The sequence below is a fragment of the Poecilia reticulata genome, chromosome 14, assembly GCF_904066995.2.
Source record: "Poecilia reticulata chromosome 14, P_reticulata-male-v2, whole genome shotgun sequence".
NCBI classification, from domain to species: Eukaryota; Metazoa; Chordata; class Actinopteri; order Cyprinodontiformes; family Poeciliidae; genus Poecilia; species Poecilia reticulata.
Window position 1 is genome coordinate 18,125,206 of NC_088843.1, and position 22,367 is coordinate 18,147,572.

At 39.3% G+C, this 22,367-nt stretch overlaps 1 protein-coding gene across 1 annotated transcript in view; it reads left to right on the forward strand.

Annotated features, from left to right (window-relative positions):
- The window catches only part of uvrag (UV radiation resistance associated gene), a 109,147-nt gene that overhangs the window by 25,285 nt on the left and 61,495 nt on the right, over positions 1-22,367 (forward strand). Inside the window, exons 8-12 of the mRNA XM_008428245.2 lie at positions 2,650-2,776; positions 12,441-12,525; positions 17,077-17,164; positions 18,194-18,254; positions 20,567-20,732. Coding sequence (XP_008426467.2) covers positions 2,650-2,776; positions 12,441-12,525; positions 17,077-17,164; positions 18,194-18,254; positions 20,567-20,732 — 527 coding nt within the window. The remainder of the gene's footprint in view (positions 1-2,649; positions 2,777-12,440; positions 12,526-17,076; positions 17,165-18,193; positions 18,255-20,566; positions 20,733-22,367) is intronic.

The following is a 22,367-nucleotide window of genomic DNA, read 5'->3' on the forward strand; positions in this document are numbered from 1 at the left end:
TCAAAGACGAGCTCGATCCCTGCCAGGTCTTCCTTCGTCCTGCTTGAACACTTTTTATCCAACAACTCGTACAACAATTGTTTTTGCTCTTATGAAGGTGCCGGATGTAACTTTTATTAAAAAAAACAAATATGTTCTTTACATATTTAAAGATAATCTTAAATAGATTGATCTCCTCCATGTCCTCCCTGAGCTGCTTTCGCCATCTGAAGAAAGGCTCGGCTCCCGACCACAAACAGACCAATCAGAACCAGAAGGAAGGTCTTAGCGCTGTCAATCTCCCTCGTGTACTCAATCCTCAATGTGCTAATGGCAGAGAAACAGCTCGCCCTTATAGAAAAACTGTTGCTATGCTAACTAGCCTGAGCATGCTGCAGCGTCGCAGAGAGTTAACGGGGTAATGAGAGGCGCCTCACAGAGGGTGATTGACAGCGCTACGACCCTCCTCCTGTCGCCGATTGATTTTTCTGTTTTGTTTATTTGTCTTCACAGATAATCTGTCATATTATACTGTCATGACATAGTGACAGTTCCAGCAAATATGTTATTATTTTTTTTAAGTTGCATACTGAAGCTTTAAATCTTAGTTCTTTTATGGAGAAGTTCTGACTTAATATTGTTCATTTACTGCCAACTGTTTTGTGTGTGTGTGTGTGTGTGTGTGTGTGTGTGTGTGTGTGTGTGTGTGTGTGTGTGTGTGTGTGTGTGTGTGTGTGTGTGTGTGTGTGCGTGCGTGCGTGCGTGCGTGCGTGCGTGCGTGCGTGCGTGTGTGTGTGTGTTTTATTCCACATCTGGATCCTTCTGTCCATTCAGCTGTTCCTTTTTAGATAGTTAGCGCTCTTCAAGACACACCGCCCACCACTGCATAGAGACATGAAGGAGGCACACCCTACAGAGCGCACTAGATGTTGACTAATGACTCAGATGCTCTTGCTAGTCAGGGAACATTGTGTGAGAAATACTAGAGTTCTGTTTGGATGGATTTTATGGCATTTTATTAGACTCCATCAAAGCTGTCTATTCTTCTTTCCCCTCTTGTACATTAGATATATCTGCATCCTTCGGCCTCGATACTTCCCTGTGGATATTTTCCACTTCCTCTGCTGCCACTCCAAACACATTCCTCCAAGTGATGAAACACTGATAGTGCCACCGTCTGCATCAGTTTAAAAACACGCCTCGTGTTTACACCTGCTTGACTTGACATCTTGTCAGGTTGAGGTTGGGGGGAAACCAGGGAAGCCAAAATAGAGATGCTGTGTGTGGGGGAAAAAAAAAACAACAAACTTCTGCACTCATCCTGATTCAAGGTGGAAATTAACAACTAGATCTTGCTAATCACCAATGGGTAAATGTGGGAGGACTGTTGATGAGGATTTTCTAGATTTAATATTTTAACAGAATACTAGAGAGGGGAAATCTATCTGCAGTTTTGTCAACTCTTAAGGTTTGCCCACTGAAAACTTTCTCTTTAAAATTTATATGGCAGAAACACTTAGGTTTGCAAAGACGCAATAAGCTCTATAGTGGGAGAGTTTCTCTGGTTACTCTGCCTGGAGTGATGAGGTATAACGAAGAGCCAGACAAATGTTCAATTTTAACAATAAAAACATTTTTTTTTTGCTACATTTACGTTTTAAAACTAGCAATAGTTTGGAATTTTTTGGATGTTTTTGTGCTGCATTTTAGGAAAGAAAAAAAAGACAATCATTTTCTGTATGTCTTGAAATGTATAACTATTGAATTGTACTTTGTTTTTACTATTACTGTATTTATTTGTGATGAGATAATTTCATGACAGTAGGAAGAGTCATATCAGGTAATTAATCAATTGGTGGTGCTCCGATTTATCGATGATGGGCCGATTTTTACATGTGAAGTCGATTTTATCCACCAATCTTATCTACCCTGGCAAAGTCTAAAAATCAACCACTGTCCTCTAATCTTCCATGAGAAAGGTTTGATTGATAGGCGTACCCATCAGGACATGTCTGCATGTTTACAGTTAGCAGTAGTCACCCCACTGTTGCCAGTTCAGCAACGTTCCTGCTATATCGAACAACATTTTGGCCAAAATCGAAATCGGCATGCAAGGCTTTTTAAGAGATCGGTAATCAGACAGAAAACTGCAGTGGATCGGCCAGTCAATCGGTGCACCCCTAACTTTCAGGTTGGTTCAGATTAAATTGTATTCAGTTTGAAATCTTTCCAAAATCTAAGTTTGACCTCAGGCCTCAAACACTCGCCTGTTATCAGCTGTTTGAATATCAAAAGCCAGAACTTCCCACCACTTGACTTGCAGCCAGGCTTTCCCACGATAGGGGCTCATTACTGACAGGCTTCACCACGCTGATCTCATAGCTCAGTGAGGTGTTTTCAAGAGTCAGATCATTCTCTCCCTCCCCTCCTCCTCTGTCATTAGTTGACACTGGATTTTACCTCATTAAACAAAAGCCTCGTCTTTGTGGACGGGCATTAAGTCAGCAAGACGTGGGATAAGGCACCAAAAACAGAGCGTGTTTCTGGAAAACCTTTTAGGAATTTTAGGTCTTCTACGAAACGCAATAAACTTCAAACCTTGCTGTGGCCACATGACAGACGTTTCCGCTCAAAGTCTTTGTGTGTTCTCTGTTTGTTGTCTTCGTGCAGAAGAAGGAGCGGGAGTGCATGCAGCTGCGCATAGCTGTGCTCTGCTGCGAGCTGCAGCGGCAGAAGAAAGCGCTCGGCAGGGAAATAGACGTTCGGCAGAAGGAGAGGGCACATCTACAGAAGAAAGGTAAATCGAATTTGAGGAGACCAAAACCGCATTGTATTCAATTCAGTTTTAAATTGAAACGGAGAGCAAGGTTACAGGAGCAAAGATTTTAATTATGTAAATGTATAATAAATCCCCCAAATATTAGCAACTTCAGCTCTGAATCTACCAGCTGGGTTTCTGGTGAACTCGCACACGTTTTTCCATTTCTCATTCTTCTAGGCAATACGAAATCCCAACGCATTATTTCACTTTTTCCCCTGCAACAACAGCTTACCCAGCTTTGCGAACCATCCATTGATGCGCTCGCTGTGTTTGCTGTTTTAACCCCATGACACTGCTAAAGCTAACACAGACTCACAAGAAGTGGAAGAAATGAAAAGAGCTTCTGCAACTCATTTACTTGCCTCAAGTGGTGTTGTATTACTCAAATACTTAATACACTTGTGTAAGACGACTTGTTATTATGGTAAAAACATGTGCAACTAATTCTAACCTAAGCCCCCGTATTTTTCACTATTTTCCACAAAAGGCCCAGCAGCAGCTACTGAAGGAAAAGAGGAAAATGGAACTTGAGCGTAGTTTGGATGTAAAGTTTTATTTTTTTTTTGTCAGAACTCGTGTCATAATAATAATAATAATTAATAAAAGAAGTCATCTAGTCCCTATAGTTTTTCAAATCAGGCAAACTTTACTGGCGTCAGTATTCTTTTCCCTTAAGCTTTTTCACATTGTTTTATATGCCAGTCCTAAACTTTAATACAGTCTATTGAAATTTAAAGTCAGAGACCAACAATAGCTGCATTTCCATTAACCACAAAATGCAGAAAAGTCTGGCGCTGTGACCGTTTCGCTCCAAAGCTTTTTTTTTTCTTTCTTCCTACGTCTTCAAAAAAATGTTGAATGTTGTCAAGGAGGAACTGCATCTCGAAGGCAGCCCTCGGTACCCCAAGGCGTTTTGCACGGCTGAACGGTTGCTATGGGAGATTAAAGGATTTATCAAACATACATGAAAGAATCAAGGCAACACTCTAGGCATGTTTTCGATGAGGGAATAACATGTTGTAAAAGTTTATTTTGAATAACGATGCCCCTTTTCAGTCTGCTCTACCCACCTTCAGTTACTTCACTGAATGAAAATCAAGCAAAACACAGAAACAAACTCACAAATTTTATGTTTCAGCAAGACTTTGGTGCACCAGCTTCATCGTTCTCATGTTGTTTTCCATCTGCTCTAGATATACAAGGAGCAGTGTGTATATAGTTTTCTGACAGTACATATTGTCCTCCTCTGATGTCAGATTGCCTTTTGCTCAAAGACCAGAGCAACTTACTGGGCCAACCAGAGCCAGTTAACATGAAGCTCACCTATACAAACACATGCAGTCACAATAAGGGACAGCCTTCAGGCTGATTCAGAGAAAAGCTTTCCTTTGTGTTTGAACTTCTTAAAAATGACCCTCTGGCACCACTTTGTCTGCAGCTGAAAGAACTTGCAGCTCTTTCAGAGCCGGTTTACAGACTGGACAGGTGCTTTGCAGGGAACATAGCTCCATTAGCTCGTTTAAATAGGAAAAGGTATTCGAGGATGAATTGGCATCTTGTTGCTGAATAGGACTGTGCTGGATTTTTTTTTCTTTGTTTTTTTTCCCCCCACCTAAAATAGAGAAGACAAATGCTATTTAGCACTGCTGCTTTAGTTCCTTTTTTGGAGTTTGTTGTTTAACTCTTCTAATCAGCTCAAATGCATTATCCTGTCTCATGTCTTGGTGAAACATATTTTTATTATAAAGCTATTAATTTTGGAGAAAGGTGTTTACAGTGCTTCATGGAGTTGCTGAAATTGTTTTCATCTCATGTCTTTTGCTTGGAGACGCTCAATTTTTGTTTAATGTAGTTAAGATTTTGTCTTTTAAGTTTAATTTGACTTATTAAAAAGCACAGAAACCAATAAAGCAAAATGACTGAATTGCACAGTCATTTTGCAATTCAGTACTAATTGCAGAAAAGCAATCAGTACTTTTAAAAACGGCAACCTTGTTTTTTTGTTTTTTTTTAGCAAAATATAAAAAAAAATTGGCTACATCAACGTTCTCATTAGTTTAGTGGCTATCAGTGGAACACAGTGGATAAATGAATAGTAGGTATTTCAATTTGATGGTGATATCAGAGTGTGGGAACATGTAGACTGAAGTCCACACTTGTGTCTAAGCAGACCAGAGCGTTCCCACCACCCAGTCAGTGTTTAGTACCTGCGTAACGTGATCCAAGTCAGACTGAGCAGCCAACTGGCAGCACAGAGATGCTCTGCTCACTCAGACACAAACAAGGATGCGCCAGAGAAATTGTACTTTTAAAGCCAGAGTAGAAAGTTGTTCAAAGTTGACCACAACCACAAACTTGAGTGTATTTTATAGAAATGATTAGTGAAAGGTGTGGTGTGAAAATGTTTCTAGCATCTCTGATTTGGTACTGTGTTTAGCCTCCTTTCACTATGCCATTAGATGTGCTACGAAACCGCTCAACTGTTTACGCCGACTATCAACCTAGTCAGCTTGGTGTCGCGTACATAAGTTTGATGTGAACCCTGTTTCCTGCTGAGCAGCTTACTAACACGCGGTTGTAAAACTGTACCTTTGGGCCAATGTGTTCGGTGGACATTCGCTTTGAGTCTGCATTGAGTATTCGTGGACGTCCACAGAGTGAAGTACGCCCGAGTATGTGGGGAACTTTGTCATGAAATGCTTAAGACATTATTTTAAGGATTGTTTTGGCCCAAGATGCCTTTATTTGACGGTAGTCGACAGGAGAGTGTGAATTATCTTTATCTATAAAGACAGAGCTAACTGTTGTTAAGTGTTGTTGACTTGGTCTCCAAAGTCCAAATCTCCCCGCCAAATCCACGGACGCCCAATCTGCAGCTAGCAGAACTTCAGGGATCTGTTGCTAATGTCTTGATGTGTTGCCACATAACATCACAAAGTCTTATGGAGACCCTGTTTTAAAGCTGTGTTGGTGAACTCTGTGCTCCTACTCAATATTAAGCAGGTGGTTTTAATAGTAGGGCTATTAGGTGTTTGTGTTGATTGGGTTAGTAGCATATGTTTAATGTATAGGATATTTTACACATTCCAGTGTTTGTTGGATCCAGCAAACCTCGAAAGGGTTATTGACAGTTTACCAGTGTGTGTACACACACTGCTATGCACTACGTCCTCTTAGCGGTTACCGTATCAACTACTAATCTCTAGTTGTTTTTTTTACTCCTCTGTCCTCGCTGTTCTGCTTTTCATCTGTACCTGGTCACGTGGTCTCGCTGCCTCTCACTCTCATATGGTCCTGTAACAGATCACCTTTGTCAGCCATTTTACTCCTACAAACTAATAGTTTAGATCATTCTGACAAAGATGGAGGCGCAACAGGTGTGGGTTTGCGCTAGTACATGACGTTGAGGCGAAAATGTCCACCTTTTCCCTACAGTAATTATTAGAATGTGACTTTAGTATCTATCTGAATCATCCTGACGCCAGAATCCAATCCAGCTGTATTTATAAAGCACTTACATGAAAATGGAAAATAATTTAAAGAACAACAGGGACAAGTAGCTGTAGGGCCGTTTCAGCTCCAGTTATGGGTGAAATTATACTAAGAATGTGCAAAAAGCTCACACAATAACTCTACTTTAGGTTTTCCACATACCCTAGAATTGGCAGTGTGTGGGTACCACCACCACTATGGACTTTTCCTCCTCTTCTTAAACCTGCGAGCTAACAATAAAAACAGTTATTTCCCCAGTCAGAGAGGAATCCCTTTGGCTCTGCTGAGGTCACGCTCTTGTCACAATTTCCTCCTGTCTATTTTCCAGCTCTCCATCGCAAGCGGGCGACATAAATCAGGCCTGTGAGCAGCATTTATTGTACTTAGCAGCAGTGGTTATTCTCACGGTCTGCAGCGCCGCAGCTAGGTTTCCTGACCAATAAATGTCAGTAGTTGACTTTCCTAAGTGAAGAACAGAATTTTGCGAAAGTATTTTGTGGCGTGGTATGTGTCACCTCAGACAGAAGGTCTCATAATGAAGCCATCACCATCAGAGCTCCTTTTGCAGAAGCTCGGTTTTACGCGTAGACTTTTACCAGCTGGCTGTCAGAAAAGCGTCGACAATAATACTCTGCTTATTGGCTCAATGCTTCACTTACTTACGCTTCTTTTTTTTTATTTTCCCCCAGTCACCTTAATCTGTATGTTAAAATGTTAGCCATAAAAAAGCAGAACTGGTGACCCTGTCCTTATAAATAAATCGGTCATTTATTGCAGCACCTAAATCTTACACTAAAGTAAAATTCTATGTTAAGAAATAATTGTTTTATACAATTTCTATTACTAAAATGTCTATTACATATATGCCTAAGCGGCATCCCTAAAGAATAAATATAACTAAAGCATTAGTGTCTGGGAGCCGTTGATTAAAATTCTGGGACTTTGTGTTTCTGATATATAAATACAGAAGACGAGAGGTTAAATCTGATCCTATTTTGTTTTATTGTCATCTGGGAATGAATTATAATTATGTTCTTTAGTTACTTGTGATGAGGCCTGGAGTAATTCTTGTCAAGATCCACTTGATTCATCCTACACTGTAACATCGGGTTCTGGAGTAATCTCATAATTTAAAAGTAGTAAATTCTAGTTTCATAACGTAACAAAACATCATTAAAACGACATAAATGAACACATTTTGTGATAGTTTCTGCAATTGCGTTGTTGCATTTTGCGCTGATTCTTACAAAATACAAAGGTCTCTGTATAGAAAAGTCAAAAATCCCTTTGTCTTCATGCTCCAACTTTGTACAATTGGACTGGCCAAAAACTGCAAATTTAACCTTTTCTTTATAAACTGAGGAAAAAGGAGTCTTATGATAACACTAAGCTATAGTTTCCCAAATTAAAGATCCCTTTGTGAGATCACGCTACTGCAATAAAATATGGATTTGTTTTAAGGCTTTGTACCCGTCTTAACCAGGCTGGTATTGTAACTTTACAAATATGTAGCTGAATGCTTACTTCTGTTTTACTCATTTCAGTCAGTGCATTGAGTTAATGTCCACTTGTGTCGAATACAAATACATTTTAAAATTCAGTCATTGACAGGGGATCATTTCCTCATCACATTGCAACACTGCAATGCGATTAGAGGTCACAGATCATTGAAGCCCCTCTCATGTTTTGATGTTTTGCAGGAAGTGGACGCTAACAGTCTGAATAATATCAAATTAATCAGGTTGGAACAATTGGAGTGATTTTTGTTTGTAAGGTATCTGACTTTCTGTACTTCGGGGTTTTATCTACCCCTTGTTTTTTCTCGGTTCAGTCGCTGTTTTTCACAGTTTCTGTGCCAAATAAAACAAGGAAGAATTGTGCCCTAAAGTGTTTAACCTGAAGCTGAAATTTCCACCATTAGATTACATATAAACATTTTCAGCTGCTCACTCTTCCCCTGCTTCGTAGTTTAGTACAATGCAGTCTTTGTCGGCTTGATATGAGCCTTTATGGTGAAACGGCCAAACTCTCCAGAATGTCTTGAAGAGTTTTGTGTGGCGGTGTGACTTCTCATCTGACTAACAGTGAACAGATTGTCCTCAGAGGAGGTAAGAGATCAAGAGTTGACATCATCTATCCTGCTGCAGTCATACGACCAAATCTCCATGAACACAGAAGGCCTTATAAAAATGTATTTTGATCTTTTCTTCAATTTATTCCATGTTTTGTCACATTGCAACCACAAATTTATATTTTATGTATCTTAATGTGATTGTGTGAGATGAAGGGAGAATATTTTTTTTCAGTTTACAAAGAGAAAAGAAACATCTACATTTGTATCCATTGAGTCAATATTTGGTACAATGTGCTTTTTCTGTTATTACAGCTGCATGTCTTTTGGGATACGTCTTCAACAACTTTGTATATCCAGAGACTTCAACTCTATACTTATTCCTCGATGGAAAATAGCTTAAGCTCAGTCGGCTTGTATGTAAAACCATGTTGCCTTGTGTTCCTATAGATTGTCATTTGGATGGTGTGGTCAAAGAGGGAGGTTTGCTTCATGCATAGCTCATTGCAGATAGGCCACAAAGCTTAATTTTTGATTGGACCATCTACTCCCACATTTGGTGCGTCCTCTACACATCTTCTATTTCTTCTCCTTTTCCCAACCATGCTCCAGCTTTCCTTAACTGTATCCCTCAGCTGTCTTGCTGGGTTTCTCGGTCTTGATATGGTGAGACTGTAAACCTCGGAGGCCCGTCTTCGGATGAACTGGGTTGCGTACAGATGCATTGCACTTTTTATGTTGATATTTGACAGAAACCACAAGTAGGAGCCCTTGAAGAATTCAGTTGTAATGTGACAAGGAGCAGGAAAATGTTACACTTTAGCTGTTTTGTATGGCACTCCAGCACTTTCTGAAGGTTATATATGGTGTCAGAAGTGGGAAGTGGAGACATTTAAACCTGTTAGTGGAGTCTGTGTCTTGAAATATTCTTCCAACTTCTGCACAATACTTGAGACTAACCATGTATTGTTGACACCACTGCACGGTTCAACATTTCTCCTAATATTAAGCGCCTCTTAGTAGCTGAACAGATTTAAAACCGATAAGCCAAAAAAACCAGACTACGTAAATAATCCCCAGAAGCACTTGGGGCTGAATTTTACAGCTGGATTTCCATCTAAATCACCCGCCTGGTGCGAGTAGGACCTCACTGTTTACTGGCTCATGTCAAAACCCAGGAAAGTTACGAGCAATTTATAATTTTTTGATATCGCATTCACTATAACGGCTCCAGACTTTATTGTAGCCAATATTTTATGGCTTTATGCGGTGATATATTGAGAAACAAACAGCCAGAGCGAAGCATGTGTGCTTCCACGGCCTCCGCTGCGGACCGTCTGTCTGCATCATACCACTGTGCAAACTGGAACAGGTTAGAGACATGAAAGGATCGGGAGATTGATGGACAGACCAGATAGGGTCCAGCCGGGCATTACATGAAAGAGGCAGAGTGATACAGGCCTCTGTCGTTCGTGTTAAAGTATGTTTTCATGTCATCACTCAGAACAGAGGGATGGCCTGTCTGATCTCTGTCTGATGCTATCTGCCCTGGCAGCTAATCTGATTGAGATGTTTCCTAGAACCTCTGTTTTCCCCATCAGTCTCTCACCTTCCACCCTTATGGTCCCTGTGGGGAAAAGCCTGCATGTAAGTGGAAGTATTTGATAACAAGCAGCTCATGTGGATCCATCTGATGACATGTGGTCTGATAATCTTAATTGCTCTGAACGTACTTTTCCCGAGCCAGCTGCAATAAGAGCATCTTAACAGATTGGACCGCACGCCAAATTAGGTCCTGGAAAGTCTCCTTTCGGAAACATCCGCAGCACCTTTTTAACATGTCGACTGTAGAAAGACAGATTATGCTTTTGACTCATCCTTTCTGGCTGCGCTGGAGCGTCGGTGCACATGTGCAGCGCTTGCTGGCCAATACTTGGGTTGCTAAGTTTGTGTGTTTTATTTTTTGGCTGTTGCTGAACTTAAAGGTGATATAGTACCTCAAAAAATAGCAAGTATTGCACAATAGAGGTGGGTGATATGGAATTTTATCGCAGTATACTTAGTACTCTTGTGACAATGATAAACACTATTACTTATATTTTAGGTAAATGTGTGGCTATGACTGTATGACGCAGCATTCGTAGCGCAACAGACACAAATACCGTTCCCGAAAAACATTTCCATTTGAAATAGGTTTCTTTTCCGAAAGAACTTGAAGACACATGATTTTAAATTGCATTAAATAAATGTTAGAATTTACTGATATTTTGTTGATGCTCTCATGAAAGAAAAAAAGTGAAGGAAATATTAAAAATAGCGTTTCCAATAATACTGACAATATATATATATTTTTCATATTATTTACTGAAATTTATTGAGACAACCATAAATCACGGTAAGATGATGAATGCAATATAACAAATAAAAAATAAGACATTCAGTAAAAATAATGAATAAAAACTATATAGGGTCGGCTAAACCTTTTAGGTACCTATATCAACATGCTAGTGTGTTTTTAAAATGGTCACAAAAAAGATCTGTTATAAAATAAAAGCTGAAAGAAGAATTTCTTAAAAAGGGAACCTGAGGTTCAGTGATCACAGGTCAACCTAGTTATTTATGCCATTTTTCCTTTTTTTTAAATAAAATAAAACCCTCTAGTGATAAACCTTACCTGAGAGTGAATTTTAAATAATTCAATATAAAAAAAAATACTGTAACACTTTATTTGAAAGGGGTGAATAAGACTGTCATGACACTTTCATAAACATGACATAACACATGTCATGAACATGAATAAGCCTTCATGAATATTTATGACTGTTGTCATAAAGCCTCATTCGGTAAATTATGACATTTTTAATACAAAGTTGACATTATTCAAATGTCTTTGTTATGACAACTTGACATTAACCAAGAAATCATTACTGTTTAAATTTTACCTTTAATAACATAAAGTTACCTAATTTTTAAAGTGCAATCAGTAATACTTTTATAACAAATTTATATCAGTAATGATTTCTTGGTTAATGTCAACTTGTCATAACAAAGACATTTTGAATAATGTCAACTTTGTATTAAGTGTCATAATTCACCAAATGACGCTTTATGATGACAGTCAAATATTCATGAGGACTTATTCATGTTCATGACAGGTATAATGTCATGTTTATGAAAGTGTCATGACAGTCTTATTCACCCCCATTCAAATAAAGTGTTACCAAAAATACTGTAAAGCTCTTAAATGGGTTTTATTGCAGTGACACACACAAACCACCAATATTCAATTTGTGATCAAATCATGCAGCTGAGGTAAGATTTATCAGCATCTCTTGACGTAAGAGGCCAAATTGTTGGCTGGTTGAGTGAATACTTTGGTAATATGGTGAATGCATCCGAAGGGGGACTCGATCATGGCGGCTAGAAATAGTACAGCGTCTACTTGTTCTAATATGCAAGTTCTTGTTTTTGCAGCAATAAGCAGAAAGGCTTGTAAAACGACGCTGCTGTTTTTGACGCACCTCGACGTTAAGCGGCGCTGGCTTGGTAGAGACGTGTTCTTAGCAGGCTCAGAGGTTATTACCATGTCACAAATACGACGGGAAAGCCCCGCTGAGTTTTATATGCACAATCAGAACATAAAGCAAATTATTTTTGGCGCACAGATCTGAAAAATATTGTGTTACAACCCCAGGCTTATTATACCTCTGTGGTTTTGTGCCCCGCCGCCGCTGCAGCCTGCCTGTGTTGTAGTTGCTCCACTTCCTCCGGCTGGATCATCACCGCCTCTAATGGTGTCTTTTCAATTTGTGTTTATGTTACCCACTCTGTATTTACAGAGTCTGACAAATCCTATAATCTCCATACATGTGTTTGTCTGGTTTTATGTGGTGTCAAAAGGAAATGGTTTGAGCGCCGATTAGAAAAACAAAAAGGCAGGGCCTTTGATCTTGCGCGAGCTCGACGGTGGAGGGAAGCCAGCACAACACGAGGCCACCTGGATTTTCAGATGTAGCGGATCGAGGCAAACAAACCTGATCATTTACATTTTTTTTTCTCTCTCTCTGTGTCTTTCAGAGGAAGCGTTTTCCTCTCAGCACAAAAGTCTGAAGGAGGAGAAAGAATCCCTAACAAAGTCGCAGAAGGAATGTACGGCCAAGAGGTATGTGTGAAGATGTAATTAGACATTTTTGGAGGTAGGAACAGGAAAAAGCTCCATTTATTTGTACATGTCTCTGAACTCGCAACGTTGCTGTGTTTAAATCAAATTATGACAAGAGTGCACCCCGCTCTCACGTCCCACTTTGCTCCTTTAAAACAAGGTGTTTGTGCCGCCGCATCTTTATTTATGTTTTCTCTGCATTCCTGAAAAGCCCTTTGGCCCGTCTTTGTCCTGGCTTGCGGAGGGATGTTTGTGGTGGGTGCAGACACTGGATACCGCTTTTTGCATCGGAATAATACCTGGTGGTTCCAGGGGGCCCGAATGGGGCCAAAAGACTCAGAGGACAGAAAATTAACACAGGCACTCGCACATCTGCCTACCATCCATTATGTGGAAATATTTGTTGTTCATGTGCTTCATAGAATCTTTTCCTCTTTTGTCATTTTTTATTTTTTTACTTCAAGACGGGAGTCTTCTGTAGGTTTTTCTGATTTTATCTTTGGTGGATTTACTGTAGTTGCTGTAGTCTGAGCTCAAACATCCATTTAATGGTGCCTGGTTTACTGTAGAAGGAAAACTTCAGTAAGCAGAGTTATACTGTTACTATCTATTGAGAAGAAAACTTGCTCAGATAAAATGACATGATTAAACACAGGAATAAGGAAAACCGGGTCTGATTTTATATGTCTAGCTAAAACGAAATATGTATATTCTCTTTAACAAACACCATTTTTTTTCTCACTGCTTGACTTTGAAGCAGACTCAGCTGTGTTCAGTACTAAGAATTTTTTTCCCCCAAAATTATAAATTTTTTTGTGCACACAAATAAAATGAGAAATTTAGCATAATTCATTCATCTTTGGGTAAGAAAAATACTCGATAGCAAATAAATATAAAAATAAACAAACTAAACCTCTAACCAAATGACTGACTGAACCAAATAAACAAAAATAAATCAATTCTGACCATGTTTTTATTTTTTATCATGACTAGTAATGATTAACAGCAAATTATTTCAACCAAATGAACTTGCACACATTTAATTGAAAATGTACTAAGGTTTTGGGGGAAATATGTTTTAATAAATTCCCTTTGTGTTAAAGTTGCTCATAGTTAAGTGTCATTAAGTTTCAGACGGTTGAACAGGTTTGTTGTCTCCCGGTGGTGCAGACGCCACCGTGTAGCAAATCTCGTCAATCACGTGTTTTTGATTCTTGTCTCGCTTCCACACGTCTGAGCAGCTGACCCCATACTTTTTGTTTTCTGGACGCTGCTGCTTTTTCTCTCCTCTTTTACATTTGCTAACTCAAAACACATCCGCACGTTTCAGTTTCAGACTCGACAGGGTTGAAAGGCATTACAAAATAAGAGCATACTGGGAAAAAGTAACGGGCCACAACACATTCATCTTTTATTTTGGACAAATACATGTTTGTTGTTGTTTTTTTGTGATCGTTTGGATCCAAAAAATACATAAAATAAATAAAATTGTGATTTAATTGCACACTCCTTGGAGTATGCAGTATAATTATTACAAATGACCGTTTGAAATACAATATTTGGTAGTTATTATAGCTCGCGTGTCAAAAATTCAGTTTGCGTGCTAACGGTATTCAGCCTCAGATCTGACGGCGATTAAAGTTGTAAAAGACGCTAAAGCTCACACAAAGCGCTGGAATACCTGACATCGTGGTAATTACAGTAAAATTCTGATCACTTTTTATTAAGATGGTAAAAAAATTAAAATAATCCAAACAATTTGATCGAAACCCATGCAGTTCAAAAGGTCGTGCAGAGCTGATTAGCTTCTCTACAAGCTCATCCCAGGTTTTGTTAATTAGCCTGATGCTCCAACATGCAAATGGTGAATGGATGAAAATGGTTCAACTGCGCGATCGTTCAGTCCAAGTACATCAGTTTATGTTGGAGAGTCCAAAACCTGGCATCCTGAAACTGTTTCTGTCACTCTGAATCAACTTGAAATCACAATAGTTTACCTCAGCTGTGATTTGTTAAGTGCATCACTTCTAAATCATGGGCTGTCAAAGCAGATGACATGAGGCTTTATTTATTCCAGAAGCATTTCTTCTAAACAGTACATACAGACTGACGCAGGAAGTATCCAAACATAAGTTGCTGATCCAAATCTCTACTTTAAGCTTGATTCTTGTAGAGGGTTTTGCAGGTGAACCCAAGTTAGTTCATACATCTGTCACTTTAAGACGGTGAAACCACTGTTGGGGCCCCCACAGTGGTTTCCAAACACTTTCTGCCCCCCTCCCATGGATTACAATATAGATCACAATAGGAAGAGTTAGACTTTGGACTTCTGATTGAAACGGTGTGTGTGGCGTGTAGAGAGACTCTTACAGACTCCCTGTTATACTCCTCCACTACCCCCCAGCACACACAGTGTTCATCGTTGTTGGGGGTTTTTTATTCGTCCATCCTGCCCACTCCCCCCTGCAATGGCACGGCGCCCCCCTAGGGGGCGTGCCCCACAGTTTAGGAACCTCTGCATTAAGATTAAAAAATATTTTCAATAAACCAAATAGCTTGTTTGTTTCACTCCTGACAATAAATCGATGTAAAATGAGTGTTTTTAAAAAAAAAATCTGGTTTGATTTATATTTTGCTAAAAATATTGTCAAAAATAATTTATACTTTTCTTAATAATTGGTGGAAAAATCAAATCAAAGTGTTCTCATCATTTCTAAGCAGCTGTTTGCATATTTTCCAAGTCTTCCGGTTTATTCTGTTAGAGAAATGTTTGGAAGATACTTTAAAAGAATCAAAAGTTAAAAATGCTTTGCACCTTTAAATTGGCCAAGATTTTCTTCACTTTGGGAGACGGGTAATCGGCCGATACTTGCATGTCAAACCGATCTCATCTACCTCTGCCAAGGTCTGAAAATCAGCCGCTGTGCCCCGTTTTCTCTGCCATGAGAGGGGCAGGCAATCGTCACCCCACTGTTGCCAAAGTAGTGACTTTGTCCCTATATTTAGCAACTTTTCAGTCAATAAAGTAAATCTGGATCAACCAAAACCTGAACTGGCAGGTCAGGGTTTTTTTAGGGCAGTGATCAGTCAGACAACTGCAATTGATGCACTCCTAGTAAAACTCCCAGCTAAATATTTTTGATATTTGTATAATTGAAATAGCACAAGGGTAACGGGCTCCGTTGGAGGGGAAAATGTAATGAAAAGCATCAGCATTCAAAGAATAAACACTGTTTGCTTGATGCCTCGAAACTCTTTGGGAAGAAAAAACAGCTACTAAACATCGTTCAGTTTTTACTTGCGCAGTTTTTAGGTGTGGATCAAATGAAGTATTTGGTAAAGTTTTCTTATTTTTCAGCCCGACATTTCCACCACTTTCATTTATATCCGAGGTATAAAGTTTTACCTGCAAATTAACTCAACAGCACAAAGTGGGAGAGAAGAAAATCCGTGGGGGGAAAAAAAAGGATCTACTCATCACCGTTTTCTGCAAGTATTCAAAGGGACAGTTGGGCGAGTTTGCGTGCTTTAGGAAAATACTTATAAATGAGGTGGTATGGTGGGCAAAGCCAGTTATATGAGCCAAAACCTGCTGGACACTTCAGATCAAACGGTCTTCACCCACCAGTCTATCTGCTCTCCCACTTGCACCAAAGTGTTTCTTGCTGGGAGAATAGAAATAATAAAAGATGGCTAACCACAGGCGAAGCCAGAAAGGAAATTCAAGTGAAAGGTTGGGAGCATTTATGGGAGGATGGATCACTTTCAATTACTGTCCCACCCACCCCAAATGCCTTTTCATCTGCACAAAATGATGGGTTATTACCCACACATTTTTTCTGTTTCTTCCCAGTCCTCATCTATGTGGGTTACTCTGGTAAAGTAGCCCAAATAGATGATTCTAATGTCGAGAAGCTTTTTCTTTTACCCTGGTTGTTAATGATGTGAAAAACATGTCCATTTTTAACTTCTCCTCAAGGTAGGAAAGAGAAGAGAACAAGCTATTGTGTATTAATCCACATGTTTTTTTTTTTAATATTCAGTAATGAAACTTTAATCAATATTCCTTTTTTTTTTCTTTCTGAGGTACAAATGTGACAATTAGGCCCATTTCCTTAGGCACAGTTCAACATAATAAAAGACAAGAACATGATTTTCAAAAATCTACAATTTGTCTGGATCTTTAATTACATTCAACAAACTAGAATATTATTGAAAAGTCAATTTATTACACTGAAACACAGAGATGAATGTTTGAACCTTTATTTCTGTTCACTGTGATTATTTTCCACTTGTAGTTAACAAAAACATGACATTTGAAATTAGAATATTACATCAGATCAATTTAAAAAGTATGTTTAACACCTGCTTAAAGGTACTTTTAATCTGACAAATGACCCTCGTTGGAGTGTATATTCTGCTTTGCTGTTATGACTGTCTGGCATTTTTCACTTTGATATTATGCAGCTGTGATGACTTCCTATCAAAGCTTTCACCTGCCTGTTGCTGTTTTTTTTTTGCCCATGTCTCCGTCTGGTTTGATCTCCTCAGAGAGCAGTTCCTCAAAACCAACGCCCAGCTCACCTTCCGCTGTCGTCAGCTCCTCTCTGAGCTCTCCTACATCTACCCCATCGACGTGGTAAGACTGCGGCCTCATGCTCCTATTCTACACGTTTTTCCATTCATTTTATGTATTTTTTTAATTTACATTTTGTCCTGTGTCCAGTGTGGCACTCTGAATTTATGACACCTTGTCAAGGTGAACCCCAACAGATTTACTTTCACAAGTGGAGCATTGCAGCTTTTTGCTACGATGGTCCACTTGATGTTTAATAAACTTAATTAGAAATTGCTTTGGGTTTATTTTCAATGTAGTGGACACAGAGATAGAAAAGAAATGGAGAAAGCTGTGGAAAAGAATGAGATGAGAGGAGAGAAGGAAACATAGAACGCATCGTAGGAGCCTGCTTCTACACCTGCAGAAAGAGAGGAAAAATAAAACGGACAAGACGTAGCAACAAACACAATATCCATATGCGCTACACTGCTACGTCACTTAAAAATACACAATATGTATTTTAAATGGCTTGGCTTACCTCTATGCTACTTCTCTCTTCATTTTAAACACGTCACGTATTCTAATGATTGCAAACGTCACGAAAAAGATCCAGTTCTTGAGTCTCTATTTAGTCCGGTCCTCGGTCAGCACCGATCAAGCCAAAAATTGTCACCAGCTGATTTCTCTGTGCGTCTCCGAAGACGGAGTAATAATCACATTAAAAAAAAAAAAAAAAGCTCTGGAGACAGTTTTTTTGTGTGATGTGCCTTCCCCCCCTCAGACCCCCATTTTTAGTCCAAAATAATGTCTAATTCCCTTTAATGTCCGTTTCACAGTTCACATTTCACTGCTTTCAGAGATCATCCAGAGTCCTCACATTTCTGTCGATTCCTCACAGACTCATTATAATCACTCAGTTTTGTAAGATGTTTGGCTCTCGAGTTTAAACGCTGGAATGCGGACACCACAAGACAATAACCGGATGATTTACAGCAAATCCATCTGCCAGCTGCGCACCGTTTCCTCCCGCATGATCCCTCGTCTTGTGTGGGTCTGTTTCTGCTGGCTGCTTGTTGTCCTTAATATGAAACCTCCTATTTAAATCCGCAGGTCAATCAGTCGGATTATGTCATCTGTGGAGTGAAGCTGCCAAACTCGGACGACTTTCAAGGTAATTTAGTACGTGTCTGTGTTTGTGTTTTGGGTTACAGGGAAGGAAAAGAATGCAGGACAATTTATTTATCCTCCCTTTAAAGCTTGCGAAGGTGGATTGATGTTTACTGAACGATCTGGAACGTTCCACCGCTGAAACGCCTCGCTAAATTGACAATTATATCTGAACCCTGGCGTGTGTGTCCCATTTTGGACAGAAAATAAGTCGGATGGCGATATTCATTATTATTTATTAGATCAAATCATGGAAACACGGGAAAGTGTGACTTTATTTTTTTTGGGTTTTTTTTAGTTCTATTCAGACGTGCCTGTGAAAGTTAAGTGGACCTCACCTGGTTTCAATGAGAGCTCGGTTAATTCAGCTCTTTTCCAAAGACACTGTGTGGTTCATTTGCTCCCTTAAGTTCCTTCATGTGTATTGTTCCTCTCCTTATTTTCCCTTCTCTTTGCAAAATCATAATAAATGGAAACAAATAATCCAATATTTTCCCACATTTTTTTTTAGCTTTGCAGCTACAGAAATAAAGAAAAAGAAGGTGGCTCCATACCGAGTTGGACAAAATAAAAACAAAGACTGGAAGGAATTTATTTTGGGGATCTTTAACTCTGACAATAATTGGGAGTTTTGTGCTCCAGATGGCTTGAATTTGTCAATCTGGTTCGCCTAAAATCTTAGGTTTTGGTTCGACTGAAAACGCTCCAAAAGCAGGAAGTGAGCCATAGCACAGGGCATTCTGGGTAAATACAACCAAAACAAACACGCGAGTCTTGCATTAGCGGGAGAAATACTTTGCCAGAGACAAAAGAGAAATCCTACAGCCGCTAAAATCTGACGCCACTCAATTTTTGTTTACGTTTCGTGAAGGAGGAGGAAGTTGACCTCGGCGTCTTCTTCGGTAGTTCTGGGTGCAGCGCCACCACAGGTCAGGGACTAACCGGGCATTTAAAGAGTTTGCTTTGTTTGGTTCAGTCCAGTGAGTGTGAGTGAGAAAGCAAACTGCAACAACTGAAAGCGTAGCAGATATTGCAATTTTAGTCTTGAATCAAGTCTATGGGACTATCAGGTATGAAAACACCCTAAGTCGAAGGTGTCCCCCCCCATGTGGGGATGATTTTAAGTTTATCCATGCAAGTTTTTTGTCGTTTAGGCTGATCCGTGTAAATTATTGGGATAATTGTGAAGGGAAAGGAAGTGGTTGTTATGTTTTGACACCAAGAAAATCTGAAAGGTGTAGTGCACGTCTGTATTCAACTTAAATTTGTTAAAGAAAAAACACAAACTTTCAGATGTTAACTAATATTTTTGCATTTGTGTCAAAGACTCCTCTGACATTGAGGTGATAAACGGAGTAGGTGCGCATCTGGATATTTTCTGAACTGTAAGCGGTTTGTCTGGGCTCCATACCAGAACAGCATCTCATTTGAGACGCTCCTGGCGAGTTTGGACGATGGGGATGTCACTTTGGTGCTGGAAAAGACTCCCAGATGTACCACTTACTCTTTGGAAATTATCCAAATAAATCTCCTAAATTTATCCTTAGAGAACTTCTTTGTTGGAAATATCAGACTTTCTTATTTTAGTAAACTGCTGAACTTGTTTTCTTTTAAGTGAAGAAGTTAAGATTTTTTAAATTTAGCCTTTTTTTTTTTTGCTTAATAAGGCCCTGAGGAAGGACAAACCTTCATTGATTCAGATTATTAAATGCTCATGGTTTCCTCATCATGTGATGTTTGCATGTCATTATAAAGAAGTGGAACCAGATTACATGTTGACATTTTCTTATTTTTTATTTCTCTTATGTAAAGCAAGTTGGCCTGTTCTTTGATCTGAATTATTTTTTTATTTTTTTGGAGACCCTTTTAAAAGACAGAACTTTAGAAAACATTTGCCGAACTGGGAATATTTTGCTTTCTGGCCCCGTATTTTGTACAACTTCCCAAACATTTCTCCCACATGAGCGCGGTCGCTCATCTTCCCTCAGCTACTCTGTTTCAAAGTCGTCTTCTGTTGGTTGATTATGCTTTTTTTTTTTCTTTTAGTTTGGATTCATACTTTGTGGACATCATGTCAGCGCAATTCATTTTCCCATGTAACAGAACACCAAAACAAAGCAGACAGCGATGCACAAAGCTTTGAAGTGTTGGCCGGAATAAAATACCTTTTTTTTTCCTGACTGTGAATAAATGTGCCGCCGCCTCGGGTTTGGATTCGCTTTGCACGACGGCCTCGGAGGCTTTGATGTGTTAATGTTGTCTCTTTAAAAAGCGGATGAATTAACAAGTCTGAGTTAAATCCTGTCTGTGCTGCAGCAAAGGACGATGGGAGCGTGGCGGTCGCCCTGGGCTACACGGCACACCTGGTCCTGATGATCTCCTGCTTCCTCCAGCTCCCTCTCCGGTACCCGGTGATCCACAAGGGTTCCCGCTCCTCCATCAAGGACACCATCACTGACAGACTCTCTGAGAAGGAGAGAGAGTAAGTTGGAGAGAGTAAAAAAATCGAGTCTGGAGAATCACAATTAACTATTGACGTTTGATGTATGTGATGAGGAATGACATTTATGTGAAAACATGCGAGATGGAAACCATTTTCCAGTGCAGAAGGAATGTTCTGGATTGGATCCCGTAGGTGGTCTATTAAATGTAGGACATGGCTCTCACAGGGACCTGCGTCTTGCCTGGACAGAATATCCTGTCGGCAGTCACTGCGCTTTGTGTCATCATCTTTCTTAAAGATCCAAATGTTTTTGCCTGAATTATTTTTCTGGATGGTTTCTTTGAGTTCGCTTCCAAAGTTCCCGCTGAGCCCAAGGAATCCACGATTCTGTCAGTAAATATTCGCGCAGAATTTACAAAAAAACTCCTGTTTTTCTGTAGAGAGAATGTTACTTCTTTTTTAAATCTGTGCGTGTGTGTGTGTGTATGCGTGTGTGTGTGTGTGTGTTTTGAAGGGCTATTTCTCCCTTTTAGCCTCACAGACCCAAAACAGAAAACGACTGATATTTTGTCCCCAGTTCAGCGGTTTTCACTCTTGGAGCTGAGATTTTTTTATTTTTTTTTCCCCCCCAACTTGCATAAAAATAGTTGGATCCATTTTATATAAATGCCACAAAACACACACACACAACAAAAATCCAACTGATCTGGCTCTGATTACCTGGAGTCTTTTCTTCCACCTGAGATCTTTCTGTGGCTACTCTGAAACCGAGTGGCGTCTGGTTATTCTTGACAATCTCTGCTCCATGTCTCATTCAAGTTTGGCTCATTTTTTTTCTTTCTAAATTTGTCCCCCAAGAAATCTCTCTACTCCTGTTGATCTCTCTGGGATTGCTGTTGTACCTTCTGGTTTCAGTCAGTTTTTGACCTTTTCGTCCAGAAATGTTGGGAATGAAAGACTTTACAGATCAGATCTGACAAACACTGACCTTCTTTAAGCAAAACGTATTAGATCCTCACCTCAACAGAAAAAACTTAATGCACTTTTTAATGCAGCTGCATAAAAAAAAATTCCCAATTTGTTAGTTTTGAAATATGTTTTCGTTTTTTTTTTCTATATATATATATTTAAAAAAAAAAACTTTTTTCCAGTTCAAAATATGCAGCAACTGATCATTAAAGTGGACATATTTTTATTTTTGTCTTATACTGTTGATTTGATATAAATTGAGAAACAACTCTGCTCCTTCAGACTAGCAGCAGCTGCAGTTAGCTAACTGCTGAGTTTAAGTCTCCGAAGAACATTTCTAAAAGGTAAAATGAGAAGCATCGTTGTGATGACAAGTTGAAGGCGGAATGTCGGAAAAAGCAGGAGCTTCTTAAAGAGACAGAAGCCCAATTTCAAGCTGTCAAATTTTTAAATCAAATTTCTTTGAAGTTATGTTTGATATATGCAGCATTTTTGTAACAACTGAGGGTAACATACCTTCTTGATTGTGCTCTTATGTAGCCCTAAGTGCCTTGAAGATATATGGTAGTGCCACTTTAAGGTCTGTGCAGCTGAAATGTTTCATGCTATTTTATAACTCAACATTTTGCCCTTTGTTAATCGACTTCAACTTGGGTATTGTTTTTGTAGGGCGGCTTTGGCCAGCAGACACGTCTTTGGCTTCAG